The sequence below is a fragment of the Monopterus albus genome, unplaced genomic scaffold, assembly GCF_001952655.1.
Source record: "Monopterus albus unplaced genomic scaffold, M_albus_1.0 scaffold138.1, whole genome shotgun sequence".
In the NCBI taxonomy this organism is placed as follows: domain Eukaryota; kingdom Metazoa; phylum Chordata; class Actinopteri; order Synbranchiformes; family Synbranchidae; genus Monopterus; species Monopterus albus.
This window is the reverse complement of record NW_018128018.1, coordinates 235655-250597: the sequence shown is the minus strand read 5'-3', so window position 1 is coordinate 250597 and position 14943 is coordinate 235655. Positions and strand designations below refer to the sequence as shown.

The following is a 14943-nucleotide window of genomic DNA, read 5'->3' as shown; positions in this document are numbered from 1 at the left end:
AACTAGAGAAACAGAAAGATTTCACATCAAGCTTTATGGAAACTAGGTTAGAGGCTGGCAGATAGGTATGACATTCCAACTGGAGTATCTGTAATCACATTTGTGGTCTCATCATTTTGTTCCATAATGTGTGTAAATGGGCCAAATAAGAATTTTAAATTATATTTTGTACATTCATGTCGTATGCTGTGATATGATTGAACAATTGTAAAGATTACAAATGAAAAAAGGCAATACAGCATTTAATTCTTAAAATGTTTGATACAGTATTTAAGTAATACTTTTTTTTTGCAGGCGAAAGGAAGACAATGAGGAACAGGACACTGGAAACAACAATACAGAAGCAGATAAGACGACTGCTTGCAGAGAATATAGCAGACCACACAGCTGAGCAGGTACGTATGAAAACACAGCTGAGCAGGTACGTATGAAAACACAGCTCGTCTTTTCAGCGGACAATTGCAGGTAAACATGGCGGACCCAGTAAGTAGGTAGAAAACACAGGAGACTTAACAGGCGAGTGACATGTGGACCTTTCTTACAGGAGGAAGGGCAGAGCAGAAAACACGCAGGAGAGAAGTGGCTGGTGAATAAGATGCATAAGCATTAAACAATTCCCTTTCTGTCAAAAGCAGAAAGCAGTCAGGAGGCTACCAAAACAGCTGAGTATAACAGCACAGAACAATTTACTATCTGACAACTGAGTGAAGGGAAACAGAGCAGGTTAAATAACCAACAGCCACTGAGCCACAGGTGAAACCAGTTAGGTGATAATGAACAATGATGTAGGTAAAACAACATAAGGCAGGAAGCCTTAACAAAATAAAAGTTCAGAACAAGAAGTCTGGGACTGATCATGACACACAGCAATAATCCAGTGTATACAACCCAGCAAATAGTGTAATAGTCACAGCATGTGCTTCAACAGACAGAGTGCAGGGTCTCTCTGCTGTTCACTCGGGAGAGTCTGATTCAGTAACGGATGTGTGCTTGGTGCAGAGGTTAACAGAGACAAACACATACTGATTTGTCCAGAGGAAAAAAGCGTACACCAGTCTGACATTTTCATCCGGTTTGTTTTCAAAAAGGGCAAGGTTGTTGAAATGTCAAAACCTGAATAATCAGGAAACATCACCATAATTGATTTGTTATGTGATCCATACATTTACAATGCAACATGATAAGAGAGTAGCATAAAGTTCGGTTGTCTCTCAGAATCAGTTTTAAAGATGTCGTTGATCACATTTCAGTCCAGTCACGCTTTTGTGTGAGTGGCATCTGCACATCTTTGAACCACATATGAACCAGATGGCAGCCCAGAGTTCTTAGGCTATATTCACATTACAGACCTCAACGATCAATTCCAATCTTTTTGTGGTTGATGGATCACATTCATGTTTGTATGTTACATGTATCCAAATTCACTTTGAACACCCTTGACTTTAACTGAAATGTGAGCTGCATGTGTACAAGAATAACAACTAAATTGTCCAATCTTCTCAATGTGTACAAGAATAACAACTAAATTGTCATTTGTGCGACGGTCAAATTGTCCAAACTGTTGTTATGATGTGTTCCTTCCAGTTTGGCTTGATCAAAAGCTTCTGCATAAATGTCTGACAAAAAATGAATGTCCTCATCTCCCCACTGAACCCTGTTGCTTTTATTGCTCTCCTCTCCTTGGTTTGCTCACACATTTGTGAAAAGACCAGATCTGAGTCGCTTGGAGGGAAAGAAATCCAATTTGAGTCACTTCAGGTAATGTAGTTTTAGTGGGCTCTATTTTCTTGAAATAGGGTGCTGATGCAGACACAAATCTAAATTCCAAATGAAGCCACATATGAGTCTGTCCAACAAATTTTTGCTGATCACTTTTGCCACATTCCAGGCGAAGCCCATCAAAGCCAGGTGAAAACAACAACATGGGAGAGAGGCTGAACACATTATTAGTGGGAGGAATGCATTATGAGTCAGGACAGGCTTCAGTAATGGTCAATCAAATCAGACCCTCTCATACAGAAAAAAGTTCATCTCCACACACAACCTGGAGGTAACAGCTAACTAATGTATATTAAAAAGGATGCATATAACCTCTTTTTCTTAACTACCACTGACCACTGGAGCCATTTGAATTTCAAACTAAAAGAAGGAGAGGTGACTGATGCTATAAACACACAACAGTCAGATGGCTGCACATACCTGTACGCATGAGACAACACACACACAGACATGCTCACCCTGCCCCGGATGACACTGATCTCCACAGCCAACAGGAGTCCATACAGCAGCACCAGCAGCCCGGTGATGCAGTAGCGTAGCTGCCTGGGGCCAACGCCATGCTCGGTATATTTGGCAAACTTGATAGTCTTCATGATGAAGGCTAGCACCCAGTAGATCAGCAGGGCTGAGGAGATTTAGAGAGACACAGCAAATCACTGGACACTGTCTAAATAATATGACTGCAGATAGAATATATTAGAGCTGGAGTTTAAATTCTGTGTTTGTCACCAGTATCACATTAGTTTGTCTGAAACTGACATTAGCTGTAATGACAAGTGCCTTCCTCTTCTACTTCTACTGACTCTCCCTCTCCTTCTCCCCTCAGATGTTAACAAAGGTGCTTCAACACAACAGTGTGTCTTCAACACTTTTAATCCAGTAACTAGCAGGTAAATCAGCAGTGTTTGCTCCATGAAGATCTTTCGATAGAGTCACATCGTGTCAGTTCAACGGGTTTATTGGAGTAAATACTGAGAGACTAACTGCGTAAACATGTAAACATCAATAAAAGATGAGTGTCAGGGAGCTACTTCTTTGTAACAAAGAACATCGACAGTGTGACAATAGTGCCAGCAGGTCAGTGGGAGAGTTTCACATTTGAAGATTAATTTGTGGTCGTGTAATGATTAACCCAGCGCCGCTCCATCTGAAGAGACTGACTGTGATATGGAGACTTAAAAGCTGAAGGGGACTCAGCAGCGTGATGGGAGTAGTGAAGAGCTGAACACAGATGAGTTAATGATGCATGCCGAGGAAGAGAAACTGTGTGTGATCAAAGAGTAGCAACAGGGTGATCATTACAGGAGCGAACTAGAGTGTTACAAGATAGAAACGTATGGACAAAGATGTGGGGTGATAATGATATGAAATAAAGTTTATGGATGCATTTCAATGAATGTGCAAGATATCGATTCATAAATAGCTACTGTTGACTTAAAGATAGACCATGAAAAATGTATTTTAATGTATTTCTTATTTCACAAGAAAAACCTACGATGCATTGTTACCTTTGGGATATTTTATTGTAATAGATTCATTCTCACAGGCAAAATAAAAGCGATAATTAATATCTACTCACACCGGTACAGTCACAGCAGATGCTCTTTCCTCCATGGTATTACAGTCTTATCTGAAGGTAATGAACCACTAATCTGTAAATGGTTATACTGACCCTGGTGCCCTGTTTTATAATTATGCCATCCTGAAGAGCTAATGCAATGTGAATCTTTTGGGGTTGTTTTCTGACATTAGAAATTCAAAGATTTGACCAGGGTCAGTTTGATTAATCCTGACTTTACAAGCCCTGATCACTATTCATTAATGTTTTCAATTGATCAAATTTTGGCATTACAAAAAGCTCTGAGCTCCTTTTTGACCAACAGTGAAGGGTACACTGGTGCATTCAAGGTCAGGATGGTAGGCGACTCTAAACTGGCCATAGGCGTGAATGTGAGTGTGAGTGGTCATCTGTATCAATGTGTCAGCCCTGTGATAGCCTGGAAATATGTTTGGGGTGTGCACCACCTCTCACCCAGTATCAGCCCCCCTTCCCTGCCCCAACCCACATACACTCCCACTGCAACCCTTTACAGGAAAAGACTTGATGACGGATGTTTGAGAGCTGAATTTAAAAGTACTGTACCTAATAGTAGTTTGGGGAAGTTGGAGGTCTCGATGTTATGATAGTAGACGATAGAGGTGATGCCAGCCAAGAAGGCCAGACCTGCGGGCATGTACAGGTGAAGATGGAGGGATTGGCTGAACCTGCAAATGAATGTCAGTTAAATTTAAAAATTCATGCTATACGTACAACCAAAAAAAGATTTTGTATTTCCATAAGTGGGGTAAAACTATGGAATAATTTAAGTGTGGACATAAAAAATAGTAATAGAATTGACGAGTTTAAACGTAAATATAAAGGTACGTGTCAATCAAGATATATGCAAGAACAGGCTCAATGATTAACCAGATGGAACATTGTGGGTGTGGTGTATGAATTTTAACACTTTGTAATAATTCTTTAGTATATTGCTTGTGTGGTGTAGAAGATCATTATTTAAGAATGTAATTATGTAAGAATGTTAATACTGTTATAATCTTTTTTAGTATAATATGTGTGTGGGTAGAAGTGAATCATTTACTGCTTGCAAACCAATGATGGTAAGATGATGTCATGGGGTAGGACTGGATAAGTCTGACTTCTTCCTACTCCATTCAAGCAGGTACTAGGTATAAGCAAATTGATATTGGATTATGTGTAAAATTATGTGTGTTGTCATATCAACAGTTTTACATGCTTGAAAGAATAAATCAAATCAAATCAAATCAAATGTCGGATAAGGGGAGGGAAAGGCTTAGAGCAAGGACAAAAGGCAAAGAACCAGGGCCATCAGGGTTTGAAATGTGTGGTTTGGCTCGCTAGCCAATGTGGCTACGCACTGTTTTTATTCACCACAATATATTTTTCTTAATTTATCCCTAATGGGCTGGAGCATTGAGTATATCCCCATGCAACTCATTACTTTCATATGGATTATAATGCATTACTAATATTCAGAGAGTCTGTGCCAGAAAATGTGGGAGTAGCAGTGATAAATCTGTTTAAAAATGCCCACCTATGTGTGGCAGGCATATACTCAACCAGCCTGGCTCTTCAAAACAGCACTAAAATCAATGTAAAAAGCTCAATGAAGTGGACAGAGAGCTCTTATACGCACTTCAGTCACAGTCACATGCTCTTACCAGCCTCCAGCCTGCAGAAATGGCTGATAAACAGTAGTGCTGACTTGACTGGACTTTGTTATGCACGGACTTAGACAACAACAGGACGCAGAGGGCCCAAAGGCAGAGAATGAGAGAGAGAGGCCGATAACAAGGAGTTTTGGGATTTAAAGAGAGAAGGAACATCCAGCTGTGGCTCCGTTTCCTCATGCGTAAACCTTGTAATTGGCACATCAGCTCTAACATTAATTGACATTTACCTCAGTAACAAACTCCTGAGCAGACAGGTTTAGAGAGAAATGCTGAGTTTGAAGACAGAGAGGAATCAAACAGTGTGGAAAGTGAAGCACAGCTTTTTGTTTTTTTACATTCCATGTTTAATTGGTGTGCATGTCTAATGACTATATTTGGTGTGGTTGGAAGGGTTCAGTCAAAGCGTTGACATTTGGCTGTGCTAATTTTAAATCTATGCCAGTTACTATTTTAGCTACCACAGAAACAGCAGGCACAGTGTAAAAACAATGTGATATGTTACGTTATCACTTATTCAGAAGTGAACTACTCTCTTGTTCATGTTGATACTTTTTTTGGCTTTGAAGACAAGTGTGTTGTTGTTGACCCATACAACAACACACCAATCTGCATTGGCTCCAGACTGGCATGTTACAGCAACATGTGCTTCAGTATCAACCATCCAAGGTAAACTCAGTGCAGCTTATTGACTTGTTTTCGGTTGGTAGTAGCGACAAATGGAGCACATGCACTGACATTTGGCTCCTGGTAACTCTGGCTGTATTGACCCAACCGGCAGTGGTGCAACTGTTGGGCTTACTGCAACTGTGTCAGAAAAGCCAGATGTTAGCTGGGGTCAGCCTGGCCAGAGGCAGCCTGAGCCTGTGAACTCTAGCTTTTACAAATAGCCTACATTTAACCATAGTACTATGTTTTGAAATACTGTTTAGTGTATGACCCACCCTCTCCCTTTTCCTTGTACCTAATATTATTGCATTTCAGAAAAAACAATGAGATTCAGATTCAGATCAGACATGATTTAGACTTTAACACTGTAGGATTCATCCTATTTGCAGTTCAAGTCATGTCAGCATTGATAGTGGGGGGTTTCTGTTAATACTACAAACATCTACCGCTGTACTGGACAATAAGATTTTTAAAAATTAATCTTGTCCTTTTAACCAAGAAAAATTTAATAATCTTAGAACAATCAACTCCAAGTCTTCAGTCAATTATCATCTTTTTGTCTTGATTAAAATAAAAATAAAAAATGCATGCTGTAAGTTCTTTAGTGCAGAAGTACCAAAAAGTAAACACAGCCAGAAAATCAGTGTAACATTATAACAGGGGCCTACACAACAACAACTCTTTCTTTCCAGTGGTCAGCATGCTACTCTTTTAGCATGTTAGCTCTATGTCCATGCTAATGCTTTATATAAATATAAACTTTACCACTTTTAAAGTTAAAATATCTACTCTTCCTGGTTGAAACTGGCTTGGTCCACAGAGCCTTAAAGTGCAAGAAGAGAGGGATTGTTGATGCATCACCAGATCAATCTGTCCCAGCAACACAGAGTCAGTTTACTGTAGGTATGGTAGTATTCTCCAGTGGGCATAATTGAGCAATTGTTAAGATATTATGCTGATAAATAGCAGTTAGTGAAGTACTGTTGCTGTTAATTGCATTCACCTGCCATCCCAGGTGTCAAACAGTATTTGATTAGAGTAATCAGCAGTACTCCAAGGAATCAATGTCACACGACAAAGAAGCAGACTCCCTCAAAAACCTACACATACATCTATCAGCATGGATCATTATCTGTCTGTTTATCATAATTACACTACTGCTACAACTACACACTACTACTAAAGAAGTAAATCTGCACATTTTTGGAATGATGGCTGCTAGAAATTAACGTCACACACTATAATCAGCATCAGGAGTTTTGTGACATTAAAAAGATAACCCGAGTGAAATCATGACAAGGTCCCAACAGTAAGTGTCAAACGTACCCATCAGAGACAATGCCCTCTGCCACCTCACAAACGAGGATGAAGAGCAGGACAAAGGTGAGGAGCCAGCGCAGGTTGTGACCAGGAAAGTGGAGCCAGGTGCTGTGGTGGATGTGGACCTTTGAACTCTGGCTCCCCCAACCTTAAACAGGAAACAGGAAATAAAAATCAGAGTAAAATAAAAGAGGGAGCTGTCAAATGTTATGCACACACAGAGAATGTAAATGTAGACTGAAAATACAAAAGTAGACTTTTTTCTTGACTTAGCTGCGAGACTGAATGGCTAACAGGTCAACTATAAAAGATAGACCTGCTGGCAGAACTTTTTACAGTTCAGGAAAGTTGTGTTATTATTATCACTTTCATTACCTGATGCTTGGCAGGTAAGACAATGGCAGCAAGACAGCTGGTGGCATGAGACCCTTCAGTCAATTATTTTAGCTCTTATTGTGGCTACAACTTCATCATTCTTTATCCTTTGTCCCCTCCCTTCGGCAGATGTTGGTCTCAAGTCAGGTCAAAGTGCAGTGTATATTATAAATATGAGTCGTGGCCGTTATTATAACACAATCTCTGCTGATCAAACCATGTTAATGTTTTGGCACTTTAACCATTGGATGGGTTCGCTCTCTGAGACGTGTTGGCGACAGGCTGAAAATTTCACATACACGCAATGACACACACACACTGCATCTCCTCTTTCATCTGCCTCTTCCTCTCTCTTTTTTACACAAGCAAACAAAATAATTAATACCATCTGCTCTAGTAATATTCAATATAACTAACACCAATATTAAAATATTAACGCAAGTACTTCCTCTGGTTACTGCGGCTTCTTCGCACCATACAAAAACATGTAGATTATTAGGTTGACTGAAGACTCTAAATTGCCAAATATGTCCACTTGGGCTCTGGGAAAGTGCTTTTCTTACATTTTAATAAGCTGCAGAAATTATTTATTAATCAAAAATAAGTACAGAAATTAAAATATTAACTGACAATGTAAATAACCACTGGTTGTATCCCTTAGGTGCAATAAGCTGTTTTATGGGTGTTGTGGTTCATATATCCACAGCATCCTCTTCTGTTAGAAGCTTTGATGTGACTAGCTGAACACATGCATCAGCACCCTGTGGAGCAACAACTGCGGGGCAGAATGACTGAAGAATATAAAATATAAGAGGACTCAGGCTTAAAAGGTTTTGCCAGATGAACTGAGGTGAACATAAAAACAACCCCCTTGACGTTTGTCTTTGGTGTTAGTGAAAGTATTGCATCTTAGAGTGACAGGAGCAAAAAAACAGGAGCTGGGTCATCCTCTAACAATGGACTCACACTGTCTTACAGTGAAGGACAGTGTGAGTGAAAAATGACCAGCAAAACCTCTTTTTTTTAAATATTAAAGCTCAAAGGAATGTTTAATTATTGCTTTCAATACATGAAGATGTGCATGCACAGACATGAGCTCACTGTGTGATTGATGTATTACTCAGAGAGCATTGTGTGAGGGTGTAAATATAATTGACTTATGACCTTTCTCTAATAGAGAACATGCATTTTCTTTCATATTCTAAAGCACTATGGCCAACAGGACCGCAGCACTAGTAGCAGCTGTGTGGCGTTACAAAGTCCTGCTTGAAACCAACCAAGGTGCTAAATGAACACACACTGTACTGAACACACTGTAACACACACACAAACACTGCCATGAAAGGGCAGATGATGAGGCCAGAACATGTGTGGCTGTGTGCAGCAACACAAATTACACACTGATGATGATGACACTTTGAGAAGCAGCCAACAGCGGGTGTAAAGGAGGATGTAATTGTGCCAGCGTGATGGCATCTGGTTGCCCTGTGCACTACATCTAACCTCTTGTCGTACCATAGTCAGCTGCCTTTCGATTTCTATTGGTAACACATGCTTTAACTCACAGGAAAACAAACTCATTAGGTAAAGAGAACTATTAACATTATAGACACGATAAAGAAAATAAAACATTTACGAGATAGTCCCCAGCAAACATTTTTCTGCAGGTGACCAAAGGAGGTCCTAGTAGAAAATGCAACATGGACAGAAAACTGAACCTAAGAAATGTTAAGTTGCTGTTTACTGTAATCTTTGTGTCCACACATGTGGATTACTGATATGCAAATGTAACTCTCCAATTCTCCCTCTGCTGTTACACATGGCCCAGTGTTGGCTGTGAAATGATAAACAGGAGGCCATGTGGTGTCGTCCTTTCCTCAGCCACTATTAATCCTACTGAACCTGACTTCAGAATACTTATCACAATTTTGCAGTGCGGTACATCCCTGCTTTAACGCAAAACCTTTTCCTTTTGTCTAACTGGTTCTGAAATATTTGTAAGCAGACATCCTCAAAATACTGCTACTGGTACCAATCATGGATGAATCATCAGTGGAGAAACAAGTACTCAGATTGTTTACTTAAGTAAAAGTAGTAATACCACAGTGTAAAATACTCTGTTACAAGTAAAAGTCATGCATTCAAAATGTTAAAAGTACAAAAGCATTAGCATAAAAATATACTTAAATTACCAAAGTAAAAGTACTCATTATATTACATTATATTATATTAATATTATTGGATTATAAGTATTGATGCATTACTGCGTACATCACGTTATACTATATTTTGTTTAATTTATGTTATTCTGAAAAGTAACTTGTAACTAAAGTTATCAAATAAATGTAGAGTAGAAAGTACACTTTTCTCTTAGGTTTAAGTAGAAGTAGCAGGAAATAAAAATATTCAAGTAAAGTACAAATACCTCAAAACTGTACTTAATTACAGCGCTTGAGTAAATGTAGCTACTTAGTTACTTTCCGCCTCTGTCAATCACAAACCTCGCGAGAATACGTCCGACTTTCATGCGCGTACACTAAAAAACAAGCATCTTACCAACAATGGAGAACAGAAACATAGCAGAACGAATACTGGTCGAGGGTAAGGGTTTGCTTTTATTTTGGCATGTATGCTCTGCAACACTCCCACCGAGTGTTACACATTCAGTGATATTTTCTCACAGAGCTCCGAGGAGGGTTGTCTGCGTTAGTGGAAACTAGATGAAGTGTCACAGGTCTCAGGAGTTAAAAGGCTTAAGTTAACATTTCAGATTTAGATTATCCATAACAGCAGTACTAATCATTTTCTGTTTTGTTTATCCTGGTAAAATATCGTTGCATGTCGACTTTGTTATGCCTTGCAGGAGATTTGCATAATGCGTTTTCTGTGTTTTTATATAATTTGAAACATCTTTTAACAATAAGACGTTTTAAACATCTTGCAGACGTCAGGGTAGGACCATTTCCCATTTCCAACATACAATAGGCTATGTCAAGCTTTTCATCCGGGAGTATAACGCTGGAGAATGCACACCAGCATCCAGATGATGGCCAGGCTTTCTGTCTTCTTTTATTCTCTTTCTTTTAATGTTTCTGAACCATCTTGTTAAGACAGCTCTGTACAGATGAGCACTTGCTTAACAGAATGTATCGCGTAATCATGTAAATAATAGGTGATAGAAAACTGATTTCAGATCCATGCGTGACTTTTGCTATTGCCCACTGTATACCAGTGTATAATCTGAGCGGATATTTGTGTGGTTTGTGTGTGTGTGGTGGTGGAGTGAAGAGGTTCAGGAGCTCACCTCCCAGCGACACTCACCGATGAAGAGAATGGGAAACGTGATGAAGAGGAGGAATACATGTGGCACCACATTGAGCGCATCCAGGAAACAACCGTTGTTCAGAACCCCGCCGTCCACGTTGTAAGCCGCCGAGCTGTTCTCGTTCCCGCAGAAGGCCAAGGACATGGTGGACCCGGGACTCTGCAGGGAACCGGCCGGTGCAAGAGGAGGAGGGGAGGAGGATCAGAGAAAGACAGGCGAGAGAGAGATGTAAAAGAGAGGCTCTCACAGAGAAGACTGACAGCGTCTTCAGTAGATTCCAGCAATTTTCAAAGTGACCTCCTTTCTGCTCCCTCTGAAATCTAGCTCTCAAAAATCAGATCCAGTGAAAGAGAGGAGACAGAGGGAAGGGGGAGGGAGAAGGAGTTAGAAGCAGTTACAGTCCGGTGCAGCAGCAGCTCCCTCTCCACCCTGGCAGTCTAAGCAGCTTTCCCTGCCATGCTGGGGAGAAACAAAGGCATCTCGTCTGCCCACGGTCTGCAGACATTGGCTAACACTGAAGCTTTACTTGCACACGGCGCTCCGCAGCTCCGCTGAAATGCATTCAGACACGTTCATGTCGCTCACACGTACACGCACAAGTATGCACATACAGATACAACAGCGGCGGCATTCTGCAGTGCACCTGCTGTCCCTGTCTCTTTGCAAACGAGAGCTCAAAGTCGACCTTGGAAGACAAAGGCAGAGAGGGTGGAGAGTACAGGCGAGCCAGAGGACTGAGCTACTGGGGGCAGTAAAGGTAGGAGGGTGAGGGTGTGAGGGAACAGTGAATTACGGGGGGATGGGGGTACTGCTCAGTGAGCAGTGCGCGTCAAGTAAGTGTGAAGCATCTAATCTAAACGCAACAGCAAGCTTTCGGGAATCACATAATACCACGCCACTGTCATTTATTGCTTTCACAGTGTATTTACAAGAGCACTGAGCAGAAGAAAGCAGGGTCGAATAAATAACAAGGGTGTGCACATAAAAAATTAGCGGCATTAAATATTAATGAAATACTACGAAGGATGACTTGTGCGTCCTGCAGGGAGAGATAGATCCCGTTGCAGCCAGTGACAGCTGACTTGTAGCCCACACAGGGGTCAGCAAAGACCCACATGGGAGCAGATTTGGATAATCTATGTATTAACGCGGACTCGTGGCCTTTTCTTACTGGTTAAAATGATTTATGGTTACTGTAATCCATCCCATGTTGACATTTACATAAGAACAGCAAGGAGATAAGATTAAATGTTTACATACACACACACATCTGTCTGCTATGCCACAGGTGTTAATAGTGGCTGTGGCACAACAAAAATAATGTAAAAGACTGTGCAATAATGCAAAACAAATAACAAAATGAGGTTCTCCCGTGAATGACTGAGAACCAGACTCATGAAAGCTATAAAAGAAACCATATGCTTTTGAAGGGGACCCACCAGAAACAGAGATTAAATGTTTTAATTTAATAATTGAAAAGTCTGAAAGTTTGCTTGACTAATGGTTTGCACTTTCCATGAGTCATCCATTAAAAACCTCTCTGAGAGACATAATGCTGTTGTATCTTGACATATTTGAGAAGTTTATCTACAGCTTTTTTCATAATACTGGATCATCTTTTTTACTTTTCCATTAGAAAGCACTGTAAATCTGGTAACAGGGTAACATTCTTTTAAATATAATAGAGACTAATGCTATATCAACAACAAGAATGTGTCATTCAAAATGACCTAAATTCAGATGGGTGGTCAGTTAGGGTTTCACTGTTTGGCTTTTGAATATATAAAGGGTTAGGGTCAACCTGCATCAATGTGCCAACACTGTCTATAGCCTTTCCCAAAACTGGTCGGGTTATAGTTATGTTGTGCCATACTTTAGAGATTAGTACAGTCCATCAGTGGATTGCCTGGGGACAGTTGGAGCATTGGTGTGTGCAAAAAAAAAAAAAGAGAATGAGAAGAAGAGCAGCAGTAGCTCAAAGAAACAAGAAATGAGCATTTAATCAACAGGAGCTCAGGTATGGGTTTAAATAGCTACAGACCTTATAGCATAGAAGATGCCTAAAGCATTCCTAAAATCCTTAAATAGGGCTGTTACAGCAGCACCTGTGAAGATTGTCATGTGGTGACCTCAAATAGACAACTAAATATAACTGGGTAGACAAGACAAGTGTTTGTGTGTGTGAAGTACTGTGATCATTTTGTCTGCAAGAGGTGAATGATGAATTAACTGTTGCAAAATCATGTATATCCTATGTGAATTTTTCTCTCACCTATTCACAGATATAGGATGGGAAGACTTGTATTTCTTTTATTTAAAAACAATCTCTATCTGGCTGTGAACGTTTGTTACCATAATGTGCTTCCAAGAAACTGGCACATCAAATATTTCACACTCTCCCACAGAATTTAGCCTAGGATGAATCCCAATGATGGATGACCCCATTACACCTCTCACAGGGTTTCCTTGACTAAAATATGACCTAAATGAATTAGATGGGCCTTAATCTGCAGCCAACACAGGTCTGTAACATGATGTATGCAAATAAAAACGTTTATGCCCCCAGTGAATATTAGACACACTTTTATGTATAATTGAAAACTACTTCATTTTATCAAGAGTATAAACACCGTATTATCCAATGCATGCTCATTAAACACTAGTGCTGTTCAAAGTGAAAGTCAATGGGTGACCAGGTGGCTCAACCACCAGCTCTTACCGGTTTATATCGGGGGATCATTGTGTTTCAGCGTCGTTTCTCTGACTCCGAAAACACTCTTCAGTATTGTCACATCCGTCGCTTGACTGTTAGAAAGGGTAAAGAGTAAAAACCTTCCAAAATGCAGTCTCTCATGTGCTCAGAGTGCAGCCAACCTCTTGTTGTCCTACTTGTATTCGACCATTCGGCGGTAGGCGGTGGTTTACGGTTGGAGGCAGGGAGCTGTCCGCGGTGCTGAACGTGGGTACCGAGGAGGAGGAGGAGAAAGAGGGCAGATCTTTAACGCGAGGGCACTTCAGTCTTTGTCACGAACCGTCGCTCGGCGGGTCACGGCAGCCAAACAATCTGGCAGCGAACAGTAATCACGTATGGTGTCAAGAAGCGAGAGTAGACGTCTGCACAAAGCGCACAAAGAGATTATATAACAGGGAAGAGCGACGCATCCAGCAACGCAACACTTATGTTACATGACTTTGAATGGATCGCCTGGCATGTTAAACATCCTTTTAAAGCTACGATAAAATGTACATTTATCAGCATAAACTCTTGCACTGTTAATACAAGTCTGACTTGGGCCTCTCTTATGACATTCAGATTTATTAGAAGAACATTTCTGAACGCACAGAGGACCCTGATTCACCAATGTATCTTGGTATCTAAGGAGCACTATTGCCCCCTGTGGACATTTAATTACAACTCTGTATGGCTCACCATGGCTGAAGTAAATCAACGTCAAACTGGTGGAGACAGAGAGGATGTGGTGAGGTACATTAACTTAGTTTGCCTACTCCTCCTTTAAATGAGTACACTACTGCTTATCCACATTTAATACCGTCTAAATGGGAAAATCCAGTGTTTTAGTCGTTGACGGTGAGTTTTAAAGTGACAGATTTGTAGCCTCATTTCTTCATAGTATAAAAGAAAAAGAAACTTAAGTTGCCAAAAACAAATAAAAGCCTCTAAACTCACAGATCACTCCATACCAGTTTGAATGTGGATTGCTAAAATAAATAATTTTTCACCAAAAAAGTTAAGGAACAAGAAAAAAAACATATCAGCCTTTACTGACTAATACATTCCTGTGAACCAGACTGATTGTGCTTCTGTGGAAATCTGATTTCATCATGTTCTAATTCAACTAGCCTCAAACCCTCCGTGAATGTCAACAACTGCAATAACTCTTAATGTGATGTGAGTGTTTAGTTTTGTCTTGTCTTAGTCACATAGTTTTTCTTTTACTTTCCTTAGTTAAATCAGATGCTTTGTACTTTTTTGTGATGTTGTCCAACATGTTTACGCACAAGTGACTGTTTTGAAAGAGTAAAACAAGATGTTCCAAATATTTTTAAAATGTCCTATACTATTTTCTGAAAATGCTGCTGTCAGCTGATTGGCTGTTTCCCTCACGGCGACCACTGCATTGCTAACCTGAGTATGTATCGGGAAAAATCAAATCAAAGCAGACGGAGCAGAACGTATTTATGCACAACATAATGTCAGTTCT

The 14943-nt window shown here is 40.2% G+C and overlaps 1 protein-coding gene across 4 annotated transcripts in view; it reads right to left on the bottom strand.

The window, feature by feature from the left end:
- abcc8 (ATP-binding cassette, sub-family C (CFTR/MRP), member 8) overlaps positions 1-14867 on the bottom strand; it is a 54243-nt gene extending 39376 nt beyond the window's left edge. For 2 of the 4 annotated variants that reach the window (XM_020613764.1, XM_020613765.1), the window contains exons 1-5: positions 13440-14867; positions 10717-10879; positions 7027-7168; positions 3923-4044; positions 2238-2404 (exon numbers count right to left, since the gene is read on the bottom strand). In XM_020613764.1, the coding sequence (XP_020469420.1) occupies positions 2238-2404; positions 3923-4044; positions 7027-7168; positions 10717-10879; positions 13440-13460 (615 nt within the window). In that variant the 5' untranslated portion in view covers positions 13461-14867. Of the gene's footprint in view, positions 1-542; positions 675-2237; positions 2405-3922; positions 4045-7026; positions 7169-10699; positions 10880-13439 lie in introns of those variants that run through there. The other 2 variants (XM_020613766.1, XM_020613767.1) reach the window with 2 other exon arrangements.
- Positions 14868-14943: the final 76 nt, after the last annotated feature.